Here is a 17,436-nt window from a genome sequence, read left to right on the forward strand (position 1 = left end):
ACGTGTTCCTTTTTCCTTCTGGACAAAAAAAGACTATACAGGCAGGAGGTCAACCTGTAAAAAAAAAGGGGGACCCATATTTTACTATTGAAGGATGCGTGTTTCTTTTAAATTTCTTTTACTATACTAAATAATTGTATAAAATATTATAAATCACGATAATTAATTACTTAAATATTTAAAAGATATAAAAATATATAAAAGATCTGATTGACTCTTCAAATTTTACCGGTGACGCATAAATTCGGACAAATGAAATAATATATATTATTTGAAAATTTCTTAGAAAGTACTATAAATTACAGTAATTAACAGCTAGAAATATTTCAAAGACAAAAAAAATTGATTGAATCTCAAAAAAAAAATTTAGTACTACACGCTACTTAAATATTTAAAAGATATAAAAAAAAACTTCATTATAATTTTTTTTTCGTAATAACAATTTTTTTTATTAAATGTCACTTGCATTTTGCAGTGAACAACAAATAATACAAAAAGAGGGGAAAATTGTTAGAAAAAATATAAAGAGGGTTTAATTGTCCTTTCAATGCTTTTTTTACTGTTGGCCCCCTTGGTTTTTACATCTGACGCGCCTAATTTGAGTGTATTTCACGCATTTTGCCAGGTAGGATCCGAGTGTTTTTTTGTTTAAGTTTTGGATAGTTAAAGTGCCTATTTGTGCACTTAACAAAGTTAAAGGTCAAAGTTATAATTTGAAGCCAAGTTAAGGGTCCAATTTATGTATTATGTCTTCTTGTGCAGACTGCACCGCTTTCGAACTAGTATAACTTTTCTGAATATTTTCGTATTTTTTGAATCTCTTCTTATTCTTCCTCAGATATAGAAAATTATTCTGAAAAGATTTTTTATTTCTCTTCAAGGATTAGAGATTGTGAGATTCTTTATAATGAGGACCCCTTTTATTTATAGAGGAATACTAACTTGATCCCAAAGTAAGGGTTCCTAACTTTTCTTCAAAGGAATCTACATAATAGACATTCACGATAATACAAATATGCTTATAACATTCTCCCTTGAATGTCTATTTGATAGATTATGTGGCTCGTTAAAATTTTACTAGAAAGAATCCAGTGGAAAAAATTGTAGTGAAGGAAAAAGAGTACTGTTATGGATCTTTAGGGAAGGATCGATTCACAGAGCGATATATAAATCAACTCATTAAAGGGAAGCTGAAACCTTAGAATTCATTAAAAGAGAGAACTCTGATCTCTTCAGCTCTTCAAAGGGAAACTGAAACCTTAGAGTTCAATGGAAGAGAGAACTCTAATCTCTTGTTTTTTGTTGAATTATGACTTACTGGTTTATTCATCAAAAGCCCCTTTAAATAGGAGTCTTATTACATCAATAGTAAGTCTAATTCTTATGAAAGTAGGAGACCTAAATCCTATTCCAAACTAATAGCTATAACTTAACCTAATCCTTATGAAACTTTGAAACTAAACCCTATTCTAGATTAATAAATAAAGCAACTAAAAATATAATTAAATACTTAAATTAATGACTTCCAACGCATCCTAACATTACTTCCCTTACGTTGAAAGAGCTTGTCCTCAAGCTCAAGTTTCAGGGCAATCCTCTAGAAAATCTGGATCAGTATCAACATATCCAATTCCAGCCCTAGCTTGAAGTTGACATTGATAAATTTCAACTCTATTTGTTTGTTGAAGCAAGATTAATTTGTCCATCAGGTTGGTACTTTCATGAGGTCCAAATCGCTAATATTCTTCCCAACTCATTGAGCCTTTCACTCGTTTAAGTTGATAATACCATAATGGTGCTAGTTCGAACAAGTGAAATCCAGCCACAACAATCTTTTTTGCTTTCATGAGGTCCAAATCGCTTATTTTTTTTTATTTTTTCAAAAAAAAATGTTCACAACGATGTGCCTGAATGACGAGAGAGAGTTGCTCGGTTGGTAAGCACTCCTTATTTCCAACCCAAAGGTTGCGAGTTCGAGTCACCAAGGGAGCAAAAAGGGGTGGGATCTCCTAGGGAGGGTAAAAAAAGAACAATGTTCCTGAATTAATGGATTATTGGTGTCGTTATAAGTAGGTGGTGTATTGCCTTTTGTAGCAGGAATTGTTGATATGCTAGTTGTTTGGGCACTATTTGACTCAGGTTTGTGGGTTGCTGATTTTGTAGAGTCAATTCTCAATCTAGACAATTGTTCTTGGATGACTTGGACAATTCTTTCGATGAGGCATTTTTCCATTGCTGTAATTTTATAGTTCATTGAGGTTTCTGTAATGGTATGTTTTCCTTGAAATCGAGAACTGATCTCATCGCCCATTGTGTTAGGCTCTGATACCAAATTGTTATGGATCTTTAGGGAATGATCGATTCACAGGGCGACATATAAATCAACTCATTAAAGGGATGTTGAAACCTTAGAATTCATTAAAAAAGAGAACTCTGATCTCTTTAGCTCTTCAAAGGGAGACTGAAACTTTAGAGTTCAATGGAAGAGAGAACTTTGATCTCTTGCTTTTTGTTTTAGTTAAATTTTTGGCCCTATGGACCATTTTATTAAATAATCAAACAAAAGCCAAATAATCCAAATCAGGTCCAAAAGTGACCCGACCCAACAATTACAAACAAAAGCAAAAAGCAGCTCTCAGACACTCTTCAAGAAATGTCTGAAAATTTTCTCCTTGGCTAATCCGCCGCCCCTGTAACTCCTCCACCTTGACGCCTTAGCCACAAGATGAAGATGAGCATCATTTCCGCCTGTTGCAGCTGCCATGGTGAGTGTATCCCTCTTGCTTTTTGTTGAATTATAACTTACTGATTTATTCATCAAAAGCCCCTTTAAATAGGAGTCTTATTACATTAATAGGAAATCTAATTCTTATGAAAGTAGGAGACCTAAATCCTATTTTACTAATAACTATAACTTAACCTAATCCTTATGAAACTTTGAAACTAAACCCTATTCTAGAATAATAAATAAAGCAACTAAAAATATAATTAAATACTTAAATTAATGACTTCCAATGCATCCCTAACAAGTACAAATATATAATAATATGCATTTTGGATGCCTCTTTAAAAACCTTACAAGGAAAACTCATAAGGATAAAACTTTATGAGGAAAAAAGATACATCACATATTAACTCCTGATGAGAACATCAATCCAAATATTTGAATCTTTCCATCCCAATCTTGTGCACCATGCATCTTCCTGAAAGTTGCAATTGGTAGAGATGCAGTAAATAAATTGTTCAAATTGATTTGAATGAATATGTTGCACATTGATATCACCATTTTTTTTTAGCTTAGGTACGTAGAAGAACTTTTGTGAAATATGTATTGTTTTATCTCCCTTTATGAATCCTTCTTCCAATTGTGTTATGTGTGTTGCATTATCTTCATATAAAATTGTGAATATTTTGTCATATTTCAAGTCATATTTTTTTCGAATAAGATTGTATCATTGGGCGCAGCCACAATATTTTTTGCTTGCTTCATGAATAATTATTATATCATCATGATTTGATGAAGTAGCCACAATAGACTGCTTTGTATATTGTCAATATATGATAGTGCCCCCACATATAAACATCTGGCGTGTCTAAGATCGGGTCTTTTGTTGATCAAATCAATGCTTTTACATTCACAAACTTGACAAAATTTATTATGATAACACATTTAGAGTCTGTTTGGATTGATTTAAAAGTTGGTTAAGGGCCTGTTTGGGTTGGCTTTTGGCTTATTTTTGTTATTTTGGCTTTAAAATAAGTTCTTATAAGCACTTTTTAACTTTACCCAAACACTTCAAAACTGCTTAAAAATTATTTTGGCTTAAAAACACCTAAAATAAGTCAATCCAAACGGGCACTAAACCTACTTTTAAGTCATTTTAGCTTTTGGAAGTGTTTGACAAAACTAAAAGTAACTTAAAATTAATTAAAAATGACTTAAAATAAGTTAAAAGTTAAAAGTAGGTACTCTCCTACTTTTCAATTTTCAACTTAAAAGTTAATAAAGTTTAACTTTTTAAAAATTACTTTAAAAAAAAAACTACTTTTTTAAAGTTAAGCCAAACATATTCTCATATAAAGACTTGCAATTGATTATATTTCAATCTCTCCATATAGGACTAAAACTATGTCAGGTTCATTGTTAAAACGAGATAAATATATCAAATGAAAAAAAATATAGTACTTTAGGATCAATCTTATTTTGCAAATTTCTCATTTCAACTTCTTTTAGCAAATAATTTATTGCTTTTTGAAAACTCTTCAAGAGTTCCAGTTCAAGTCATCAACTTGCATAACATATAAAAGATTTTTGATTGATTTAATCCATATGAGGATTATAAACAAGGTTTTGCAAAAACATGTGTATGTTTTAGCCATTTTGAATTCTTCGGATGTTTTCATATCAATTTTGTCGACAACATTCAATATTAAATGCATGACATCTTCTAATATCTAGAGTACAAGTTAAATAAACTTTATGCCTATCAAGATGCATCATTCCACTTGATAAAACCCCCAACATCATCATGCTTTAATAGACCGTAGAATTCAGATCCTCATAATCTCTTTACAATATTGCGCTATATTGTATCAAAAATATCGTCGACAATATATCATTTGTCTCGACTCGCAATGTGACTTATATAACTTATTGAGATCTCATCGCTTCATTATATTTAGGTACTTATCCCTCTCGTGAAGTTTCATGAAGTTTTATATCGTAGGCTCTTCAAGAGCACATTGCCACTTTATTATTGTAATAAAAAAATATAAGATTTCTATGAAAATCATGAAATGCATGTTAGACAAAAATATTAATATTATAAATATAATATCATAAAATTATTAAAACATTTGACAAAAGGATAATCTATCAAGGCTACCTAAAAAAATAAATGGCTTGCATTGTGAAATATCAAGTCACTACTACTAAAGTGAATGACATCTAAAATATAACATAAGTTCTAAATTCAAAACAAAAAATTTAACATAATACTCTTTATGTCATTTCAACATAAGCGTACATAAATATGATTTAAAAGAAAAGAAAACCGTAAATTTATAACTTTATTAAACAACGAATTCTACTTAAATTTAAAAATTAAAATACTAACAAAATTATGCTAATGAAAAAAATAAAAAAAATAGATAGTACAAAAATTGCATAAAATCATATGAAGTATTGTGCATAAGAGGAAAATGAAACATAAATAACATAAAATAAGAAACATATTTTTAGAAAATTTTAGAATAGTAAAAAAAAATTTAAAATAATAGACATAAAAAAATAAAATTAAAACAAAAAAAATAAAAATAGAAATAAAATGAATAAATTAAAAAATAATCGACTTTATAAGCTTTCAGAGAATTGGAGAGTGTAACTACCTTGTGAATTACACATACTATCAAGTAACTATATTGTCAATAGAAAATGTAATTATATCAAATTATACCAAATCCAATAATTGTCAGATTTTTCTGACAATTCTTATTTTTTTTCAAGGCACATGTGTAAGATTGCATACAAATAGTATTTCTTTTTTAATTCTACTTATAATATTACACGGAATATGTTGTTGTTATGAAATATGTAGTTGAATGACGTTTGAAAAATTTTCACATAGATGTTTGCTTATCTTTTGCTCCTCATCTGGAGTCGAACCCAACAATGAATTCCCTTTTTCCTCTTTGTTTAATTTTCTCTTTCATTCTTCCTAAGTTTGCTTCTTCGACGGTGTTGTTTCAGGTATCCCCAAATAACCTTAATTTCCTCAAAATTTATATGTATTTCTATGTTTATGTACTTGCTTCACATATATTTAAAAAATGTAATTTTTATTTGTTAGGGGTTCAATTGGGAATCGAGTAATAAGCAAAGTGGATGGTACAACTCTCTCATCAATTTAGTTCCAGAGTTGGCTCATGCTGGAGTTACTCATGTTTGGTTACCACCATCATCTCACTCTGTTTCTCCTCAAGGTAATTTTGCGATCTAGTGGTTAATGAAGATCGGGTTCAATGAAAACATGATCCGTCCAACTCAGTGAGTTAGTTGAGTCTAGGGCTAATAGAAAATATGATTTGTCCAACTCATTCAATATGAAAATACCAATCCATAAAATCGCTCAAATTGACCCTTAGGTCCTTATTAAAATATTTTTTAGAAACTGAATTTTAAAAAAAATATTATATTAAGTTAATAGATCAAAAAGATAATAGTTTTATCAGTTTCTTTAAAAAATTATAAAAACATGGAAAGAATTGAATGAGTTCGGTTATGATCTGTTTTTAATCCATTACGACTCAATTAACTTTTCGGTGGGTCATATCCATCCAATTATCAACTCAACTCATTTTAACATAGTCGTACCGCCCCATTTAATACCACTAGTTGAGACACATGTAAGTTACCCCGAACGCAACTACTGATGGAAAAAGAAAAGAGCAGTATTCATGTTTTTCTTTTAGTTTCCCACGTTCGGAACTCATATTAGAGCTACGACTAAATTCGGATCGCGCTCTACAGGGACCCATTTGGGACATGATTTTTTTCATACTCAAGGCTCGACCCCGAAACCTCTGATTAAGGGGAGTGGTATTCATGTTCAATTGTTAGAAATGATAGTTATACTTCCCATGATAGGAAGGTGGATGGAATCCACAAGTTAAAGACTAGAGTTTGAGCTAATTGTCCTATAAATGGAATGCATTTTACATGTTTGAAAGATTGCCCAAATTAAAAGTGATGTAGTTGTTACAAATAGGATTACTTGAAGGCTTGTATAATCTTTTATGCCAGGAAGATTGTATGACTTGGATGCTTCCAAGTTTGGGAATCAGCAAGAACTGAAAACTCTTATTAAGGCTTTAGGTGACTATGGGATCAAATCGGTTGCTGATATAGTAATAAATCATCGATGTGCTGATAAGAAAGATAGCAGGGGAATATACTGCATCTTTGAAGGAGGAACGACGGATGACCGGCTTGATTGGGGTCCGTCTTTAATTTGCAAGGATGACACACAATATTCTGATGGCACGGGGAATCTAGACACGGGTTTGGACTTTGAACCTGCCCCTGATATTGATCATCTTAATATCAGAGTGCAGAAAGAGTTATCAGATTGGATGAATTGGCTCAAGTCTGAAATTGGATTTGATGGCTGGCGTTTCGATTTTGTTAGGGGATATGCACCTAGCATCACCAAGATTTATATGGGAAACACGTCCCCGGATTTTGCAGTTGGTGAATTTTGGAACTCTCTTGCGTATGGCCAGGACGGGAAACCGGACTATAACCAGGACAATCATAGGAATGAGCTAGTTGGTTGGGTTCAAAATGGGGGTGGGGCTGTAAAAGCCTTTGATTTCACAACCAAGGGAATTCTTCAAGCTGCAGTTGAAGGAGAGTTATGGAGATTGAAGGATTCCAATGGAAAACCTCCTGGGATGATAGGTGTTTTGCCTCAAAATGCTGTGACTTTTATCGATAATCACGATACTGGATCGACACAAAATATGTGGCCTTTCCCTTCAGACAAAGTTATGCAAGGATATGCATACATTCTCACTCATCCAGGAATTCCATCACTGGTGAAAAATAGAATTCCTATTCTTACTATGCATTTCTCATTGTGTCTATTTTACAAGATATTTGTATGCTTTTACGGGTAGTGGAGGAACTCGGCCTGTGTGAGTTAGCTAACAATGCCGGTCTCAGTAAAGATAAAATTATTTAACTAATGATCTATTCTCATAATACAGAATAGACATAATACATAAACAAAGACTCAAATTAGGCCTCAGGTGGCAAGTAAGCACTCCAATTTTAAGTATGCACATCTAGACACCTCAACTCGTCTAAACCATGTCAGTTGAACACTCCAACTTATGAAATGATCATCTAAACACCTTCAAAATTTATGTGTCAAGTCAGCGACCAAGTTGAGGTGTCTAGATGTCCACTCTCCAGTTAGAATGTTTACTTGTCAGCTGAGGCCAAGTTTGAGTTGTCTGTTATGTATTATGCCTACAGAATATGACTCATACAGCCAACCCTAACTTGATTGAGTTGAGGCATTTGCAAGAAGCTGAGTTTAACTCTTGTTTTTGGTTGCAGTTTTATGACCATTTCTTTGATTGGGGCTTGAAGGATGGAATTTCAGCACTAATCTCTATTAGGAAGAGGAATGGGATTTGTGCAACAAGCAATGTGCAGATAATGGCTTCTGATTCTGATCTTTATATAGCAATGATTGATCAGAAAATTATTGTCAAGATTGGGCCAAAACTTGATCTTGGAAATCTTATCCCACCTGGTTATCAGGTGGCAACTTCTGGACAAGACTATGCTGTATGGGAGCAAAAGACATTCATTTACCATACAAAATGTCACCATGTACAAAACGTCACCATGGACAAAATGGTTCTCAGTGTTTAATGTCATTTGACTGAAAATGTAATGTATATCAGAAACACTTAATGAAGGCAAAAAATTCAAGAAATTATATGCAATTTGCGATTATGGTTCATTCCAGGCAATAACAGGACTCAACTTTATACAAGTTTAAGTGTTTACTTGTGCACACTCAAAATTGGAGGACATATATGTGAGCTGAAGGTCAAGTTATATGACATATTTATGTATTATTCCTATATTTAACCGTGAATTAATAGAATTAACACTTTGATAAATCTGAGCTTGAAGCTCAAAGATTCATTACAGGGGAAATTTTGAAGAAGAAAATAAAAAGTAAATTGTGTATTGCGAATAATGAGCAGAGTTGTATTACAATTGTATCTACTCCTACATATATACATGTATGGAAATATCTTATAAGCTCAACTTTCAAAAAGAACCGAAACTGCTTATATATCTAATTTTTCGTGTGGAGATTACCTAGTTTGAAGGTATTTTGGTTTAAATATTTTGAAGGGAATGTTCTTGGGAGATTTTTGTACTTATTTTGGATTGTTATTCTGGTTCCTTTTACTTTCGATTTTGCCAATTGAACACTTAACTTATATTTGAACATGCGATATATATGAAGTCGATCATGGTTTTAAATCAACGTCATTTGAAATTGTGGTTAAAGTCTATCCAAAAACATAATTTGGAATTTCAAATCGTGATTTCATTTTTTTAATGTAAAACATAAGTTTAATTTTGTTAAAAAGAACCTGTCATTTTAAATTTTGTGAAAGAAAAAGACTCATGTATGACATGAAAAGATATTGTCTATACCCTGTTAAATGATTATATTAAAGAATAACTAGTTATTACTATTGTTGACTAGTGTTTTTAAAAAAATAAAAATTGTGTATATTTAAAATTTTGCAATCGCAAATATTTATTTATAAAATTAAATAGGGAGATATGCGATCTATTAATGCAGTGCCTTAAAATATTTCGATATATTGTTAATTATGAATTATGTTTATAGATTATTTTTTTTGATTTCATAACTTGTGGAATTTTCATATTTATGAGAAAAATATAATTAAAAAAATTTCAAATTACATGTTTAAATAAAAACTTCAATTTCAAATAATAAGGAAGATGATGGTCGATATAGGTTTTTTTATTTTTTATTTGAGATTTCTATGTGATATTAAAAAATGACGTGAAAGTTGATATGTAATCAAATGAAAAAGAGTTTAACATGCTGAGTTTAAGTGTTTAGTTGGAAAAAAAAACATGCAGAAGTCAAAATAATATGTTTCAAATCATTCAGGTAATTTTGTAAACATATATGTTACTTTTAAGATTTATTATTTTAAATACAACAAACTAAACAGTCAATAAAAAATAATCTTAGCAAAACTTATCTCATCGTAACTTGAATTCAAACCAAACGACTAGTGGCTCATGTTATTATTTGTAAGGCAGTAGTAAGTAATAATATTTTGATACATTATTTTTGTGTAACCACAAATGCAAATACAGTAGTACGTAGTATAATGTATCTGCAATTAATCATTATAAGTAGTAGTAGTTTGTGATGTTTCTTTAAGAGCCTGGAAAACTGTAGAACTTTTGTCAAAAATCTGGGCTCTCCTGTTGTAATCCATTGGTGCTTTGCCTTCATCATCTCCCATGATTGCTTCTCTTTCTAAACACTCCAATAACTCCACCATTCCACCCACTTCTTTACACTTACTTGACATTCTCCCCAAATTATCAATTTGTTCCTCTAATTTCCCTATTGAATCTCCTTTTCCACACTTGGACGATAATAATGGCTGCCGGAGCTGATTGCTACCGATATATTTACCATAACCGCTTGGAATTTGGAGGTAATTATGAGTTGCAGAAATGTTGGAATTGGGAATCAGAAAATGAGGAGGAGATGAAAAATGAGTTTTCACGTGAGGGAGAAAAGATGCCATAGCCGTCAAACAAAGATTATTTTATTTTTGAGATTGAGAATTTCGTGGGAATTGGAATAAAAAAGCTGCAAATTTGTTGATATTGGCGATCGAGAAAGGAATGGATATATTGTAGAAGAGTAGTTGAAGGATAGGCGCCACGTGGCGAAACTGACATTGTCACGTGGAAGGAAGGTCATAGTTGGAAGCGGCACGCTTCTCAAAGTGATGCCACGTGGCGTGCTAACTGTGACAAAGATGGTTGCGGGCACCGAGTGGAGCCGTTTCAGAATTCCCTTCAGCTCTTCTACCATATTTTTGGAATTTTGTAAAAGAAATGGGTAAAAAATGCTCTTAAACTATGTGAAAGGAATAAAAATGTCTTTATTTATAATTTGACTTAAAAATATTTTTGTCGTCAATACTTTTGTTCAAAAGTGTTATTGCAGTCAATACTTTGATCCAAAAATGTCTCTATAGTTATTAAATTGGTCAAAAATGCCCTTTTCTGAATAAGTATATTATTTTTTTCTTTTTAAACATATTTTCTTCTTAATTAATATATTAAAAATGTTCTTGTTTTCTTTCTTCTAATAATCACTTTAATAAATAAAAATGTAAGACATCTTATCAATTAAAATAGAATAACTTTATGTACCCTTTCGACAGATAATATATGTCATAGATATAAGATCATAGTATATCTATCATTAATTTATATTTATATAACGATAAACAAATTTATAATAAAATAAGAAATATTTTTATTTTTTATTTTTTTCTGAATTGAAGTAAGATAAATATTTACTAATTTTAAAAAAGTATTATTAGAAAAAGATGTGTTAAAAAGAAAATAAATAATATATTTATTTGAAAAAAATGAACATTTTTTTACCCAGAATAACAATAAGGGCATTTTTGGATCAAAGTATTGACGAAAAATATATTTTTGGATCAAATTACAAACTGAGGGAATTTTTGTTCCTTTCGCATAATTTAAGGGCATTTTGACCCTTTTCTCTTTTATAAATAAATGTGAATATTTTCAAAAAGAATTAATTATAAGTGATAGGAAAAATTGAATTAATGATTTCTTGATTTAATAAAATGGATAACTAATATGAGATAAATCAACTATTTTTAGTAAAATGATCAATTAATATGAGATGAAGGAGTAATCAATACTCCCTTTATTTTTAATCCAAGTAAAGAAGAACCACACGCAACTCACTTCCCAATGTATGTTGAATTGTGTTTCAAAGATTTCTCCTCAAATTTACTCACACTATAAGCAAATGCCAAATTCTTGTAAGAGACCTAATATAATATTGGTTACTTAAAAAAAACTACTGAGTTATTGGTTTGATATTGATTTTTTAATATTGGGTTATTGGGTTAATCGATAACTCATTAAAAATATAATAATTTACTATTTTAAATTTTAGTCATACATAAGTATCAAATAAAAAATATTAATATAATCACTATATTAAACTTTAACTATAAGGATCCTACGTAATTAACATTACTTAATTAACTCTGCTCTCTGCAATTATTCTTTTGCTCTCTGCATTTATTCTTTAGATTTTAGTATTACTTTAGTCTTTGAGGCAACGACTAGGGCTGTGAATTATGAGTATTTGTTATACTTTTACTATACTAAGCAGAATTTTTGCACTCAATGAGTAATTAGATTTCTCTCTTTTTTATTTTGTGTTAAATTGTTGGACAAGTCATATATTTGTTTTGAAATCATTTTCTTATTGGTTAAATCGAAAATCGAACCGTGAAAGACTAAAACCGATAAACCAAAAATCAATAACAAATATCTTATTGATTTAGCATATTTAAAAATCGAAAACCAATAAACCGAACTGATAATACTTAAAACCAAACCAAACCGATCGATACAATAGATACTCCAGTACATATATGTTGATTCAAGTAAATGAGTAATAATGTATACGCCAAATTACAAGTAATAATGTGCAACCCTAATGCGATTTAAAGAATTTAATTGCATATATTCGCTAGCCAGTTGTAATGTGATATTGGATCTCTTATGAATTTGAATTTCATGTCCAAAATTGATAATAAAAAAAGAATCGGAGTACTGATAAGCGGGACAAAATGGTTTTTTATTTATTTATTGGGTCCATGTAATTTATATGGTATAAAAAATAATTTATTTTGCTATGCTAAATTTATTTTAATGATAAATATAATTGGATGATTTTTCTAGATAAATATCTTAAGTTAAGTGATTTTATTGATATAAAACAAAGTTTAATGACTTTGCCAGATAATTTCTCATAGTTTAATTACCTTTTACGATATTAACTCGAGATTATAGATTTTTATTTTTTTTTGAAAAAATAGTTTTAAAAAAAAGAATTTGACAAAATCACTAATGGGGCAGCGATTTTAATTTTTTTTAACAGCCCAAACGAAGTTAATTTAGTAATAAAGATATCGCAGCCTCTAGAGTGATTTTACCCTTTTATTTTTATTTTTATATATACCGTTTATGTTTTCTGAAGGAAAAAAGTTTCCCTTTTGATTCTGAACTCTAATTTATGATCAAAGGAGTTTAACACACAAAAATAGAAGATAAAATGGAGAGGCTTGGGCATGAAAATGACAAAGTCTAACTATACAATGGTGGATCCATTATGGGAGGAAAATATGTACAACCGTTATACCTTGTGTGCTAAGCACTAATGTACAAAAGAATCAGCTATCTACAAAACATAGAGGCGTGCATACATGATTTAAACTAGATCTTTTAAGTTTTAACACTAAATTCATTCTACTTTTGAACTTATGGATACATGTATAGCATTTATTGAATTTTTAGAGGATATTCACACATATTTATGAATTCACATACAGGTATATATATATGCTCCATGTCAAAAAAACTGGATTCGGATGAATGTCCCTGTGACAAGATAACTATGACCAAAATAAGCTGCTAATGGAAATTTACTAGCAGCAACAATCTCCTATCCAGGACATTCCACTGCTTATGGATAGCATGATAAATGGATGAATCCTTCATTCAGGTCTTGACATATCGAAATAAAAAAAGAATGGAGTAGGATCATGATCCTACTTGTTCCTTCAACAGCTAGAATTTTGTTTATTCAACAATTCTCCTGTGGCTCTTGACCAGATGTTTGTTCCCTAAGCCTCCTCTCAGCAGCTATAGCAGCAGCAACAGAAGGTGGAAAATGCGTCAAGCTCTCAGTTGCCTCTTCATCGATGGAAGGTGCCGGTGCCACCCTGAATAAGGATTCAACATCTCTTAGCGTCAAAATGGGTTGATCTTGATTCTTTCTGTTGCCACTAACAAATGAACCAGTATTCCTGCTCTTGTTCAGCTTGTATATGCTCTCCTCAACTGTGTCTTTCACCTATTATAAAAAAGACAACAAAAAGAAAGAGATCTTGATGAATCACCCCCAGTGAAGGATGTACTATATGTAGCAACAATTGAAAAATAAGACTGGAAAGTAGGTCTTCACCCACAGTCACTTCAGACATAACATTAAATGACACATTTTATGTTGCTAATAATAGGAGACAGCTCAACTGATAGTTATAAAACAATACTACAATTTTTGGTTCATTGTACCAGAAAGTTTAGATATAACAGAGTCACCATACAGAGTTAGGTTTCGACTCCCAATTCAATTATAATGAAGTTTCGATAGAGATACATACTATAAAACGGTGAACAAGAGTCTTATGTGCTTGTCCAATTCGATGCACCCTGCCAATGGCTTGTGCCTCTGCTGCAGGATTCAGCAACGGTTCAACAAGTATAACATGCTGGGCTTCCAGAAGATTGAGGCCATTGGCTCCATGTTGGATCAGGAGCAGCAACACTTGAATGGATCTAGTTTCTGGTTGACCCACATGTCTTTTGCCATTTTCTTCGACATTGTTGTTGTGGCCTCTGAATTGGCTGATGGCAACATGTGATTTCCTGTGAATGCAGTACTTAAGTTTAAAACTTGAAACTAATGTGTCATAGCACACTCTTAAGACATGCAACATGAAATATTTGGCCATAAAATCAAGAGCTGCTTCCTTCACGGATTTTAGGAATGAACTATGAATGCAGTGACTTCATTCCAACTATTAGCTTCAGTACGAGTCCAACACTGCTAAAATTCACAGTAGCATCATAATTATGATATAACTAGTGAGCTGAATCAAACTATGCCATTGACAAGCAATAGTGTAAAATGTAAATAATGGAGCTCGCTAACATATAGGAGGATGAAGAAGCAGAAAAGCAAGAGTGGATTAATGCTTAGTTCTGGACCTTCAACATCATCAATGTTGGGAAGACAGTTTATGAAGTTTAGCTGATTTATTACATTAAGTTTGTGGCAAACCATACTAGAGCAACGTGGTTTGGATTGTACAAATTGGATACTTTTGATATATAATTTGCTCGAAACAATTCACGTTTGCGGTATGTTGAATTGAAAAAAAAAGATGAGAAGAAGAGGATGACGAAGCAGAAGAAGATGATGATGAAGAAGACGAAGAAGAACGATGAAGAAGAAGAAGGAGAAGAAGATGAAAAAGCAAGAGGAAGGAAGAAGGAAGAAGGAAGAAGGAAGAAGGAAGAGAAGCCATTAATGGCTAAAGTGAAAGGAAGAAGAGAAAGCTATGGCCGAATGGCTAATTAGGCCATTTTTCTTGTAAATAAATTAGCCGAGTGGCTCTTTTCTTTAATTAACTCCTTTCTTTAAACAGAGACTTCAGATAATGCAGGAAAATATGAATTTAGTCTCATGGTTGCTAAAATCGTGAAAAATAAGTGTTCCCTTCTGTTCCTAGAAAACAACTATTTTTGAACTTTGAAAGAACCAAAAAAGGTGGACTACAAGCAAATTATTACCTTCCTCCTTTCATCCGCACAAAAGTTATGTTGTTAGCCGCAAACGCATGCTCTAATACATCCAGCACATCATTCCAACTGCTAAAGACAAGAACCTTAGCTACTGGATTTGTGGAAGTGATCCATAAAATTCTTCTGGTGACAGCTTCAATCTAGAATACAATGTTCATCAAAATACAACGTTCATCAATAAATTGAAAATGCATTACAACTTTTGTTGTTACATACACAAATTCCTACTGTCCTAAAATGAACGATACAGTTCCATATTCAGTTCAAGTTATCAGTTTGCAGTTTAGTTAAGGAATTATGTATTAAAAGTAAAACTAATCAAAACTGCAACAATATGTAATGATTCAACGACATATTTTAGTCCTAACAAGTTAGCGGACTCTCTATCTAGAAAGTACTTCCTCTTGTTGCAAGGTGCTTCTACAACTTAAATGGAAGAACTTCTCCAACATTCTGATCAGATATAGATTATATTTTCCATATTATTTGATTGGAAAGTTGACTCTATCTAGCAAGTACTTCCTTTTGTTGCAAGGTGATTGATACAACTTAAATGGAAGAACTTCTACTCCAATTGTATTATTTGATTTGAAATTTTCCCAACTAACTTCCGTTCTTCAGTCTTCCCATTTCAAATCATTATCTTAATCATTTATTTATCAAATTCAATAAAATAATTTATTTGAATATTCGACTATTAATATCCGCAATATTCAGACCAAGGCCATACCTATTTACCCTTCTATGGATGAGCTAAACAACAGTGTTCAAGATGAGATACCATGGCACATGCTCTTTGCAGACGATATTGAGTTAATTGATGATGTTAGTGAGAATGTCAATCAAAAGTTGGAACCATGGAGAAGCACTTACAGAGTAATGAATTTAGGATAAGTAGGAGTGAGACAGAATACATGCACTGCAACTTTTGTCAGATAGGAGTGAAGTTGAGGTGAGATCAGACGGATATGAGGTACTTAAATGTAAATAGTTTAGATATCTAGTTTTAATGTCCCAGGAAAATGGAATGATAAATGAAGATGCTATGAATACGATTAAAGTAAGATGATGGAAATGGAAGCGTGCCACAAGAGTGTTATGTGATAGGAAGATACCAATGAAAGGCAAGTTCTATAGAACGTCTTTAAGGCGAACAATGTTGTATGGGAGTGAATGTTGGGTCTCTACAGCCCAACATATTCACAAAATAAGCGCCTCAAAGATGCGAATGTTAAGATGAATGTGCAGTCATACAAAATTTAAAAAAGATAAAAACTATCACATATCTCAGAAGGTACAAGTAGAGGATTTAGAGGATAGAACGACATTATCTCGTTTAACTCATGATGATTGACAGTGCTAAAAATGGAAAGGAAGACCTAAAATCATGTGGGAAAATGTTATCATAAAAGATCTGGAATATATCAGAACCTAGGAAAATCTAGATAATCAATGGAAGTTGAAAATCCATATAAATGATACCAACTAAAATACTGGTGCTTACTAGAACAACCTTAATATATTTAGAGAAATAAGCACTAGAGATCCCCTTGTGGTAGATAATCCTTAAGTACGTATTGACATATTATGAACCTACAACACATTTATGATATTGAAGATCTATACAACCGACCTCAATTAGCTTCGTATTGCGGCATAGTTGTAAATGTTGTTTTATTCAGACTAAGAACCCATTTAGCCAAGCTGCCAAAAACTTCTTATTTTGAGAAGCACTTTTGTCAAAATAATTTTTGAGAAGTACTTTTGGAGGAAATTTGTGTTTGGCCAATTCATTTGAGAAGTACTCTCTCCGTTCCTTTTTAGCTGTCACATTGCGCTTTTCAAGAGTTAATTTGACTAACTTTCAAAGCTAAATTAGATTATATTAGTACAATTTTAAAATAAAAAATTAGATATTCAAAAACTATACATAAATATTATAAATTGCAACTTTTTTTAATATAAATATGATGAATAAATACATCTTAAAATGTTAGTCAAAGTTCATATCATTTGACTCTTAAAAAGGAAACTGTGACAAGTAAAAAGGAATAGTGGAAGTACTTTTTTCAATATTTTGATTAGGGGTGTCAAATGGGCGGGATGGGTTGAAATTGGAGATATTAAAATGGGTT

General features: G+C 31.5%; 2 protein-coding genes across 3 annotated transcripts in view; one reads left to right on the forward strand and one right to left on the reverse strand.

The window, feature by feature from the left end:
- Positions 1–5,574: 5,574 nt before the first annotated feature.
- LOC102582328 (alpha-amylase-like) lies at positions 5,575–8,637 on the forward strand. Of its 2 annotated transcripts, none has more exons than XM_015312896.1 (4): positions 5,575–5,749; positions 5,850–5,983; positions 6,792–7,596; positions 8,123–8,637. In XM_015312896.1, the coding sequence occupies exons 1-4, from the start codon at positions 5,672–5,674 to the stop codon at positions 8,441–8,443; spliced, it is 1,338 nt and encodes a 445-aa protein (XP_015168382.1). In that variant the 5' UTR covers positions 5,575–5,671; the 3' UTR covers positions 8,444–8,637. The 2 variants fall into 2 exon arrangements, with proteins under 2 accessions (XP_015168382.1, XP_015168383.1); XM_015312897.1 differs by having other exon boundaries at positions 5,850–5,982; positions 6,803–7,596.
- Positions 8,638–13,023: 4,386 nt separating this feature from the next.
- The window catches only part of LOC102582668 (E3 ubiquitin-protein ligase SHPRH), a 31,053-nt gene continuing 26,640 nt past the window's right edge, over positions 13,024–17,436 (reverse strand). The window contains exons 18-20 of the mRNA XM_015312898.1: positions 15,290–15,441; positions 14,098–14,362; positions 13,024–13,787 (exon numbers count right to left, since the gene is read on the reverse strand). Of these exons, the coding sequence (XP_015168384.1) occupies positions 13,518–13,787; positions 14,098–14,362; positions 15,290–15,441 (687 nt within the window). The 3' untranslated portion in view covers positions 13,024–13,517. The remainder of the gene's footprint in view (positions 13,788–14,097; positions 14,363–15,289; positions 15,442–17,436) is intronic.

This window comes from Solanum tuberosum, unplaced genomic scaffold (assembly GCF_000226075.1).
Source record: "Solanum tuberosum cultivar DM 1-3 516 R44 unplaced genomic scaffold, SolTub_3.0 scf00219, whole genome shotgun sequence".
Lineage (NCBI taxonomy): Eukaryota > Viridiplantae > Streptophyta > Magnoliopsida > Solanales > Solanaceae > Solanum > Solanum tuberosum.

Bases quoted from the DNA above. Each gene is read 5' to 3' on its own strand.
- LOC102582328 (XM_015312896.1), top strand. From the start codon at position 5,672: ATGAATTCCCTTTTTCCTCTTTGTTTAATTTTCTCTTTCATTCTTCCT. The intron at 5,750-5,849 runs GTATCCCCAAAT...TTTATTTGTTAG, and splicing joins CTTCGACGGTGTTGTTTCAG to GGGTTCAATTGGGAATCGAG. The intron at 7,597-8,122 runs GTGAAAAATAGA...TTTTGGTTGCAG, and splicing joins ATCCAGGAATTCCATCACTG to TTTTATGACCATTTCTTTGA.